Source organism: Homarus americanus, unplaced genomic scaffold (assembly GCF_018991925.1).
Source record: "Homarus americanus isolate GMGI-L3 unplaced genomic scaffold, GMGI_Hamer_2.0 scaffold24694, whole genome shotgun sequence".
Taxonomy (NCBI): Eukaryota; Metazoa; Arthropoda; class Malacostraca; order Decapoda; family Nephropidae; genus Homarus; species Homarus americanus.
In genome coordinates this window covers 10,462,365-10,473,894 of record NW_024732780.1, presented here as the reverse complement: position 1 = coordinate 10,473,894, position 11,530 = coordinate 10,462,365, and the positions used below count along the sequence as shown (strand labels likewise).

The window sequence follows — 11,530 nt, the reverse complement described above, 5'->3', positions numbered from 1 at the left end:
ATTTGGGAGGTTTTCAATTTTTTTCTTCAGGATTACATAAATTGTAAGGGGGGGGGGGGTGTATACCTCCCATCATCCACTGGTCTTGCTGCAACTTTAATGCCATATGTTTCCCCATCAAATATTCGTGTAACCTTGGAAAGCCTTGACATTGGCTTCGGCTTCATGACTTTCTAAATGACTGGCATCGGCTTTGGCTTTATGACATTCCAATGGCTTCGGCTTCAACATCGAACTAGGAGGCTTAACTTCAGTCCCAAATGTATCCTCCACAGACCCCCCCCCCCCCCAAGGATATTCACTGACCCAGGCATAAATAATAACACCCCTTCCCCCTCCTACCAAACACACACCACTCTCATTATCATTCTTAAAAACTCATTAACCTACTCCCGACATCTCAGAAATTCCATTGTGCCTTAAGTCTCTACTACTAATACGAACAAGAAACGCTAACAACACCACTACATAACATCTTGGTTCTTGCACCACCTCCAGTACTCATAAAGACACCTCACAACCACAACAACCTCTCTCTCTCTCTCTCTCTGGTGGGATACATACCTTCCTGACCCTTCTTGTAGGAGGAGGCGTTCACATTTATTCCCTCCTCCAGAAGTTTCTTGACGGAGATGATCATTCTCAGTGACACAGACCGCACTAGCAGCTCCTGTGGGGGAGAGTTGTGCTGTTCTGACGAGGCTAACCTTGTATATGATAATAATAACAATAATAACAAAAATACCAATAACAATATTAACCCACACATACAATACCTCCTTTCCTTTACGCTTCAGGTAAAGTGAGACAGCCTTAAACCTGGACGCCTTGGCCAGGTCCAATGCGGTCCTCGTGTCACCATTCAGGGTGTGGACACTCACACCGTGCTCAACCAGCCACTGAACCGCCTCAAAGTTACCGTTGTCGGCCGCCAGGTGGAGAGCCGTGGACTTGTCGGCTGAGATCACGTCCAGGTCACAGCCTAGGTCACTCAGCGCCTTCAACACATCCACGTGACCTCCATAGGCTGCCCAGTGTACCGCCAGACGCCCTGTACCGGGATAATGTACCTTGATGACGTACCATTGATGTATTACTGTACCGCCTGACGCCCTGTACCATAATGATGCACCAATACACAAGGTAGGAAGTGATGAATGTTGCACAATGTATATTTTAACAGAGAGAAGAAACAAAGGGTGAATACAAGACAACTCTCTCTCTCTCTCTCTCTCTCTCTCTCTCTCTCTCTCTCTCTCTCTCTCACCTCCGGCCAGAGCTTGTGGGTTGGCCCCCAGGTTGATCAGCTTCACGGCAGCGTCTTTGTGTCCTCCCCAACACGCCAGGTGTAGCGGCGTCAGACCTGTCAACACCTGTTATGTTGATCATTGTAATATATTCTGTAACTACCACGACCCTTACTACCACGACCCTTACTACCACGAACCCTTACTACCACGGTACCACGACCTACTATGACCCCTACTGACCCTTACTACGACCTTACTATGACCCTTACTACCACGACCCTTACTACCACGATCCTTACTAAAGTGACCCTAACTACTACCCTACTAATACCACGACCCTTACTACTACGACCCTTACTACCACGACCCTTACTTACACGACCCTTACTACCATGACCTACTACCCGACCCCTACCACGACCCTTACTACACGACTACTACCCTCTTACTACCACGACCCTACCACTACGACCCTTACTTAGGACCCTTACTACCAGACCACGAAACCTAATAATTGACCCCACTACCACGACCCCTATATACCACGACCCTAACTACCACCACCCTTACTACCACGACCCTACTACTACCACGACCTCATTACCACGACCCTTACCACGACCCTTACTACCACGACCCCTACTACGACCCTACTACCACGAGTACCACGACCCTACTACGACCCTTAATACCACGACCCTTACTACCACGACTACCACGACTACTTACTACTACGACACTACTACCACCGCGATTTACTACCACCTTACTACCACGACCTCTACTACGACTTACTATCTGACTTACTACCGACCCTAACTACTACGACCTTACCTTACCACGACCCTTACTACCACGACCCTTACTACCACGACCCTTACCACGCGACCCATTACCTACTTCACGACCCTACTAATACCACGACCCTTACTACCACGACCCTTACTACACGACCCTTACTACCACGACCCTTACACCACGACCCCTACCTTACTACTTACGACTCTTACTACTTACTACCACCACCGTTATTACTGCGACTCTACCATCGCGACTCTATACGACCCTACTTACTACCCTTACTACCACGACCTTACACCGCGACCCTTACTACCGCGACCCTAACTACCACGACCCATTACCACGACCCTTACTACCACGACTTACTACCACGACCCTTACCACCGCGACTCATCCACGACCTACACGACACGTACTACGACCTTACTATTCCACTCACCCTACGACCCTTACTACCACGACCCTACTACCACGACCCGTACTACTACACGACTTACTACCACTACCCGTACTACCCCTACTACCACGACCCCACGACCCTTACTACCACGACCCTTACTACCACGACCCTTACTACCACGACCTACCACGACCCGATACCACGACCCTTACTACCACGACCCTAATACTTACCACGACCCTTACTACCACGACCCTTACTACCACGACCCTTACTACCACGACCCTTACTACCACGACCCTTACTACCGCGACCCTTACTACCGCGACCCTTACTACCGCGACCCTTACTACCACGACCCTTACTACCACGACCCTAGTATCGGTACCTTACTCCTATGGCTCTCCCCCTTTACCGAGACTTTCAAGTGAAAATTATACTCATTTTATATTACTGTGATTAAAGACAACATAGGAGTTAACACAGTTGCTAAAGTTAACACAGGAGTGAGTGTCAGTGTGGTGGCTCTCTCAAGGTGCCTCACCCTCCTCGCCTGGGTTGGTGCTCCTCGCCTCCAGGTTAGCTCCCTGCTTCACCAGCGCCTTCACCTCACGAGTCTTGCCCTCCGCCGCCGCCACCAGTAGCTGTCAAGGAGTGGCAGGAGGAGGAGTTTAGATGATGCCACGCTCTTTACTCACTCACTGAACACGTTCTTAACCAAAGGAGTTGAATGTGTTGCTTAAATTACCAATAGTTTTTTCAACGGAGTCTAACCTGACCTAACTTAACATAATCTAACGTAACCTAATCTAACCCACAGATAGCATTAGGTTAAGTTTGGTAAGGTAATATTAGGTTAGCATTAAGTTAGGCTACCGTTAGATTAGCATTAGGATTAAATTACAACACGAAATAAACTGGGGTTCTTTACCTTCACGTGATCTAAAATAAACAGTATTCCCTATGGTAAGACAAGATGGAGTTACCTTGTTGTTAATGTCGTTGTCTGGCAAACATTCGGCTTGCTCGGCCTCCCTGGAGCGTTGTGGGTCACAGGGGGAGGTGACTTGGTCTCCTTCGTTCACTAATGCTGCACAATCCAGACCCCACACCTCGTCAGTTAGTATCGGGTATAGGTTGGTGCCTTGGCTTACACCACATGTGGGAACTGAAGGTTCTGCATGCACCCCGTTACAGGTAGGGGATGAAGGTTCTGGATGCCCCCCGTCATAGGTAGGGGATGAAGGTTCTGGTTGCCCCCCGTCACAGGTAGGGGATGAAGGTTCTGGATGCCCCCCGTCACAGGTAGGGGATGAAGGTTCTGGATGCCACCCGTCACAGGTAGGGGATGAAGGTTCTGGATGCCACCCGTCACAGGTAGGGGATGAAGGTTCTGGATGCCACCCGTCACAGGTAGGGGATGAAGGTTCTGGATGCCACCCGTCACAGGTAGGGGATGAAGGTTCTGGATGCCCCGTCACAGGTGGGGGATGAAGGTTCTGGATGCCCCCTCACAGGTAGGGATGAAGGTTCCCCCTTCACAGTGGGGATGAAGGTTCTGTATGCACCCCGTCACAGGTAGGGGGTGAAGGTTCTGGATGCCCCCCGTCACAGGTAGGGGGTGAAGGTTCTGGATGCCCCCCGTCACAGGTAGGGGATGAAGGTTCTGGATGCCCCCCGTCACAGGTAGGGGGTGAGGGCTCTGACTGTCCCATAGCATCAACAAACACTGGGGGTCTTGACGCCTTCACCACATCAACAGGGTATACAAAGACACCCCCAACAAAAGGCGCACGCCTGGGCTGACCTTCAACAGGTAGTGCAAATCTTACAGGCCTCACACTAAGTCCTTCTCCATCACCAATTGTTACTTGAAGTGGGTATTGGGGATCTAATTGACCCGACCTTACACCAGCAGTAGAATTTAGACTCGTGTGACTACCACCACCATCGATGTCAGCAGGTGTTGAGGGTTCTGGAGTCACAAGTTCTCGCTGACAAACAGTCTCATCTTCAGTATTTACGCGTGTTAGTTCCTCCTGCAGAATAATAATAATAATAATAATAATAATAATAATAATAATAATAATAATAATATTTGTTTTTCTTCGAGGTAAAATACCCTTGAGCAAATATTAACATTTAGTGTACAGTATAAAGATCTTGCCACAGGACAAAAACAATAATTAAGGGTTTATAAAACGAACATGGCGGCCAAAAGGCTAAAAATATACAATAAACAGAGATGATAAAAGTTATATATAGAGAAATTTGGGAGTGGGTCACTTGATAGACAAAAGCTCTCAGTATAAAATGATATAAAACATGGAGTAAACATACAAATTAACTACAGATCAGGTAGTGGGGAAACCTGTCCCATAAACTGCCCTGTGACTTCATAGACCACGCCAACAAATTCCTCCCCTGCTAAGAACAGTCCTGACCGTTCCCTCCATCTAGGTTGTGAAAGCCTGCACTCGCTTCACACACCCATCAGGTACTCCTGGTAGGTCTCTCAGTTCGGGGTAATGGAGAGAGATCTTGTTCCTCATTTGATGTAGTTAGGGATTTTCATTTCTCATCTGGGGGAGTAAGGGAGTACTCAGTTGTTGGCTGGTGGAGCTGGGAGGCCTTATATCTCTCCTGATGTGGCTGCGAGTCCTGTCATCTGGTGTGTGAGGTGGTGAGAGATGTGAGATGTGACCACTGACCGCCGGGCACATAACTTATCACTGTCCTACACTTATTATTTCGGAGTTGAAATTGTCACTTTTGTATATCAGTTGTAGGTTGATCGTCAATCTTGTTACTACATTGTTGATGGGAGGATGTTGATAAACAGTCATTTAGAGCCATTTAGACTGGTTGAATTTGATGATCTATAAGCAAGTCGATAATTTCTGATTTAGATTTCACTTTACATAAAGCTGTAAAGGAAGCATCACCATGCAGGTACATACAGTTGTCTATGAGAGAAGGACAGGCGGCTATTACACAACAAATCAACACTACTCTCTAAACACAAGTGACACAATCATCAGGAATTGTTAGGTCATATTGATACATAAACCAAGACAAGAAGAGATTATTACCTGACCGGTTTAGTGATGAGTTAATGATCTGTTGATGAAGACAGTGAAGTCCTCAGTCAGTCAGTTCACTATTGTATAGATATGTGAACACGCCTGACGCCAAGACTCTGTTACCATTCATTGTACCATTTATTCACATGTCTGTATTACTACATATCATCATACCATGTCTGATATCTATGCTTATGTCTAATGCCTATGTTCACTCACTAGGCCCCGATATACTATGTCTGTACCGCGCTAGTCGAGTAACTAGAGGACCTCAGTTATTGTCCTAGTGATGTCTAGCAACTCTCCTTGCCCAGCTAGACAACATCCCTCAGATCAGCCTCGGCCTACCTACGGTCCGGGGTCCCTTGTGCCCGCTTCTGTATCGGTCGGCTATCACGCCAAGTCTTGTACACTTATTGAATATACCTACTGCTCGTGCTCTGGAGTTTCAAGAACCTTGTCTAGGATTGCATCCACTACAACTATAATGAGAATCTCTCGCAAGTTAATGTTCAAACGTGTGTGTGTGTCTAGAGGAGGCGACCGTCACTGTAAATTATAAACAAATACTCACTTGACTGTTGATGCTACCAAACACTCGCTTGACTGTTGATGCTACCAAACACTCGCTTGACTGTTGATGCTACCAAACACTTGCTTGACTGTTGATGCTACCAAACACTCGCTTGACTGTTGATGCTACCAATCACTCGCTTGACTGTTGATGCTACCAAACACTCGCTTGACTGTTGATGCTACCAATCACTCGCTTGACTGTTGATGCTACCAATCACTCGCTTGACTGTTGATGCTACCAAACACTCGCTTGACTGTTGATGCTACCAAACACTCGCTTGACTGTTGATGCTACCAAACACTCGCTTGACTGTTGACGCTACCAAACACTCGCTTGACTGTTGACGCTACCAAACACTCGCTTGACTGTTGACGCTACCAAACACTCGCTTGACTGTTGACGCTACCAAACACTCGCTTGGCTGTTGACGCTACCAAACACTCGCTTGGCTGTTGACACTACCAAACACTCGCTTGGCTGTTGACACTACCAAACACTCGCTTGACTGTTGATGCTACCAAACACTCGCTTGACTGTTGATGCTACCAAACACTCGCTTGACTGTTGATGCTACCAATCACTCGCTTGACTGTTGATGCTACCAAACACTCGTTTGACTGTTAATGCTACCAAACACTCGTTTGACTGTTGATGCTACCAAACACTCGCTTGACTGTTGATGCTACCAAACACTCGCTTGACTGTTGATGCTACCAAACACTCGCTTGACTGTTGATGCTACCAATCACTCGCTTGACTGTTGATGCTACCAAACACTCGTTTGACTGTTAATGCTACCAAACACTCGTTTGACTGTTGATGCTGTTAAACCATATTTATGAATGCCGCTCCTCGCTTGATGTACAGTCCAAGCCACTTCTGAGCCACACAGACTGGCGGCCTCGAAATTCCTAACCGGTAACGTCACTGAATCCAATACACAAACCAGGCAATTAATCGGTGGTCAGCCAATGTGTCAAGCCAACACTCACCTATGCAAAAATATACAAAAGCTTAGGGTCACGAGTTGGTTCTCTCGATTTGCCCTCCACTAAGTACCTACCAAGACAGGATTATCGTCATGTGGGTCTTGAAGGAAAGCCACCACGTTGGTCCACCCCCTGCGCTGTGCCCTGTCTTCCGGAGTGCAACCAGTGATGTCCACGGCACCAGGAGAGAGTCCGACCTTAACCAGCCTGTAAACAGTGTCCAGGTGACCACTCTCAGCAGCAAGGTGGAGTAGGGAGGCCTCGTCTTGATCAAGGGTGGTGAGGCAGCAGCCATGGTCCTGGAGTATGTCTATGATGTTCCCGTGACCGCCTCTTGCTGCGTAGTGACCCACGGTCTGACCTGTGCCATAGTGTGATAGATATATTCAGTAAAATTATAATACAAATTTACAGTGACGTAGAATGTACACTGCAGTAGATACATAATGCAATTAAACAAACATTGGCAAATAGTAAATTTGACCTAGTATAGCCGACAAAGAGAGAGAGGGCGTTTATAGAAGTGTGTGTGTGTGTGTGTGTGTGTGTGTGTGTCCTCTCACATGTCGACACAGACTAGTTCTTGTCTGGTTGCTCAGAGCCTTGCAGATTTGTTGTATCAGACCGAGAAGTTATGTACATTTCCTTATCTTTAATATATTCATATTTACAAAAACTAAACTAGATAAAACATAATCCAACCTTCAGAATATAATTGATAGGGACGTTAAATATATACAGAAAAAAAATTTTTATTATAGCCAGAGGGACCCAAAAGTTGACCTTGGGTACGCCGCGATCATGTTGTTAACGATCAGCCTCGTAATAAAAGAAAATATTACTGATAGTGAGTTCAACCACTGGTTCCCATATAGCAAATAATGTCAGATTAATTATTTACACAATTACAAACTTTACTTTAGTCAGGGGTTTAAATACAGTTTTGCTTGGACTAAATGAAATAGATAAAGCTATAGATGTTTTATACACCATACACATAGGACAACTGAGAGATAATATGATGGAAAAAGGAAACTTTATCGAATGAGACGACGGCAATGAAGAATGTTCATTATATATCATAAAGATAAGATACAAGAGTCAACTGTCTTATCAAACGTTATCTCTCTCTCTCCCACTGTGTTCTGGCTCCCCATAACACATAGAATTGTTCTTCCAAGGTAATATATCAATAGTAAGTTTATCTACAGTAAGTTCCGAAAAATATTTATTCATTTTTTATTCTCTGATGCCAAGTGGTCATAGAAGGGTTACACGGATCTATTATCAAAAACATTTTTCTCCTTACCCATTTGTTTTTAAAAGTAGTGTGTGTGTGTGTGTGTGTGTGTGTGTGTGTGTGTGTGTGTGTTTGTGTGTGTAGAAGCCAAAATTACTATCATGACAATCTATGAACCATATAAAGATTTTTTAAAGTCAAAATGCATTCAGAACTAAACATTTATTCATTTAAGATCAATAAAAGGTTATATACAGGCTGTGTTACCCTAAAGATAAGGTCAAAGGTCAACGCAACTTACTTATTTTGTCCTTGAGGTTAACATCAGCTTCACACTCAATGAGGGATTTCACGATGTTGGTATGACCGGCCTCTGCTGCCAGGTGTAGCGGGGTCCGACCTGTGCACAAGACGTTCTCAATCTCTTCCACAGAGTTACAACGCTACCATAATAATCTTCAGTCGATATAACATGTACTATCCCAGCTTGTACAATCATGAGCCATTAATCCCATTTTCTTGTATAATTTTTACCCCAAACTCAACTAAACCTAAATGATCTCTAATACCTTTCCTACACTTATCTCTCGCGTCAAAAACGTAGGAACGAAAGACGGATTGTGGGTGGGTGAGGTATGAATAATGATATGGCTTGTGATTGGGGAGACTGGCTAATACTTCACACCGAAGAAGAATGAGAAGAAGAGAGGAGTGAATGTTTCATCATTTACGTATATGACAATTTGGATTTCGTGAATGAGTTACTTGCAAGTCTTGAAGTTATAGGTTGTATAGATCAGCATGAGGGGATGGTTTGTAGTACTGTTTGCCCTATACGTATTGCCAAAATTGCAAGATGCACTTCTACAACATTGCAAGATGCACTACAACTACAATATTGCAAGATGGCCAAACATAATGTCTCTTACCATGGTCATCCAGTACATTGACCTGCGCCCCCCTGGCCAACAGAAGCTCCACTATGTTACGGTGACCAGCCCGAGCCGCCAGGTGGAGCGCCGTTCTCCCTGTGTGAGGTGAAGTGGGTGGAGGTTGTAATTATGGAAATTGAAGATGAAATTATAATTAACACTGGCGCTGAATTTGAAGAAATAATTATAATTAAACTAAAACTGAAATTGAAATTCATTTTTAAATTAATATTAAAGTAGATTTCCAAGTTAAAATTGAAGATATAATTGTAAATAAAACTGGAATAGTAAATAAACTGAACAAAAGTGAAGTTGAAATAGCAACTTTGACTAGTTATTATCAGTTAGGGTCGTTTGATTAGTCACAAAAGGTTAGGTTAAGTTAGGTTAGGTCTTCACTTCGTGGACTATGATTCAGGACCTTAGTTGTTGAAGCGTAGTAACACATTAAAACATCAACAATTACCTTCATCTTGGTTGCTCGTCAGGTGGAGGTCAGCCCTATGGTCACACAAGAGTCTGACTAGCTGGAGGTTCCCAGTGATAGCAGCCTGGTGTAGGGGCGTCCTCCCTCCCGGCTCAGTCTCCACCCCGTCCACCGGCACGCCCCCCTGTAGCGCCTCCTTCACCGCCTCCAGGTCAACCTCCTGCGGAGTCTGATCCTGTGTTATGAGAATAATTTTAAGGTTAAGTGGGGTCCTATCCTATTCTAACCACACCTATCCTAACCTAACTTAACCCAAGGCTGTGGTCCGTAAGCTTACACATACTAAAGAAGCAGAGGAACACAAACAAATGAGGTCTCGAGCCAGTGTTTGTGTGTCAGTCATGAGTCCCAGCCGTGATCTCCACAGACCTTTAGTATTGTACAGTGTTGTGGGTCATTATTTAGAGTCTGGTATCACCCTAATAGTGTTGAGTCTTACTTCTATGTGGCCTTGTGTTAGATGTGTAGTTTTGAACCTATTTTCTATGTCGGGTGTTGTGCAGGTATCCCCGTCTCGCTTACTGTTGTATTTACTTAGATTAACATGTTAAGTTCATAACCATTCTTGGGTTACGGTTTGTTAGTTCAAAAGTCATTGTTTTTTTAAGTTAATAATAAGTACTTTTAAATTGATCTTCATCTTGATATAATCTCTCGGTGCTATGATAATTTACTCAAGTGATGTCTTGATAATCTGAACTAATCTGAATCAGCAGACGAGTAAATGATATTGATTGATCAGTCATTTACGTCTTAAGTCTAATGGTACTGTTTTTTTTTTTAATGAATCAACCACAAATGACTCCTGGCCATAACAAGGGAACAGATATAAGAGAACTATATACGAGTATACAATATGACCCAAGTAAATAAAAGGAAGATGATGGTTAAATAAAGGTGATACAACTAAGGTACCAAACCTATCAATTCAGGAGCTAACACTTGAGTATGATGATGATGGTGATGATGGTGATGATGGTGATGCACTATGTTGGCTAAGACACAAGTCACCTTCCCGTTCACTTCCTCACCCACAACACCAACCCAAATCGTACTCACCATCATTTTACTCCTGAAGATACAACACTACCTCACCGCCCAACCCGAAGAAGGCAAGGACTCCTGACGCAGTATACATAACAGTTACTGAGACTTTATCGGCACTGATAAATGGTCACCCAAGTTAACTCTGATAACACGGTGATAGTAGAGTTTTTCCTCCTGTCTGATAAGAGAGGTAGACTTTTACTTGGTGTTTTCAAGTGCTGATCGTCTGAACATAGTTTTTGGCTTTTGAAATTTTTGATTGATTAACTCTGTGTGTGTGCGTGTGTGTGTGTGTTTGTTGGTTCTCTATCTATCTGTCTGTCTGTCTGTCTGTCTGTCTGTCTGTCTCTACTGCTCCTACGTAGCAATACCTGACGGCGATAAGGAAGAAGGAGGGGCAGAGTGTAGTATCAGCTGCTTCCACGAATTCTGTTTTAGTGTTGAGTATTTAGGGTTTTGTTACGGCCATGAAGGGTGGTGTTGGGATAAATGGGTCCAGTTTTAATGGTGTCTAATTTTAATGGGATCCAGTTTTAATGGGGTCCAGTTTTAATGGGGTCCAGTTTTAATGGGGTCCAGTTAAAATGGGTCCAGTTTCAATAGGGTCAAGTTCTAATGGTATCCAATTCTAATGAGATCCGGCTCTAATAGTCCCCAGAGCTAGTGGGGCCAGGCTAAACTAATCTAATTTAACCCAGCATAATCTAACCTCTCTCTCTCTCTC

At 44.6% G+C, this 11,530-nt stretch overlaps 2 protein-coding genes across 3 annotated transcripts; both read right to left on the bottom strand.

The window, feature by feature from the left end:
• Nucleotides 1–499: 499 nt before the first annotated feature.
• On the bottom strand, nt 500–3,962 carry LOC121868975 (poly [ADP-ribose] polymerase tankyrase-1-like; the record flags this gene model as incomplete). The annotated part of the gene is made up of 5 exons (XM_042370008.1): nt 500–670; nt 777–1,051; nt 1,268–1,363; nt 2,996–3,095; nt 3,438–3,962. Coding segments are annotated over 5 exons (1,152 nt in total), but the record flags the coding sequence as incomplete, so codon positions are not given.
• A 27-nt stretch (nt 3,963–3,989) lies between these two features.
• On the bottom strand, nt 3,990–10,927 carry LOC121868965 (ankyrin-3-like). 2 transcript variants are annotated; one of them, XM_042369998.1, is made up of 6 exons: nt 10,819–10,927; nt 9,739–9,928; nt 9,270–9,368; nt 8,642–8,740; nt 7,175–7,461; nt 3,990–4,490 (listed from the first exon to the last, which is right to left on the bottom strand). In XM_042369998.1, exons 1-6 carry the CDS (start codon nt 10,822–10,824, stop codon nt 3,990–3,992), a joined length of 1,182 nt encoding a protein of 393 aa, XP_042225932.1. In that variant the 5' UTR covers nt 10,825–10,927. The 2 variants fall into 2 exon arrangements, with proteins under 2 accessions (XP_042225932.1, XP_042225931.1); XM_042369997.1 differs by having other exon boundaries at nt 9,739–9,934; nt 10,819–10,926.
• Nucleotides 10,928–11,530: the final 603 nt, after the last annotated feature.

Excerpts from the sequence above, each read along its gene's own strand:
- LOC121868965 (XM_042369997.1), bottom strand. Across the intron at positions 8,741-9,269 it reads CAATGTACTGGATGACCATG|GTCGGACCCCGCTACACCTG; the intron begins GTAAGAGACATT and ends TCTTGTGCACAG. Across the intron at positions 7,462-8,641 it reads TAACCTCAAGGACAAAATAA|GTCAGACCGTGGGTCACTAC; the intron begins GTAAGTTGCGTT and ends ACTATGGCACAG.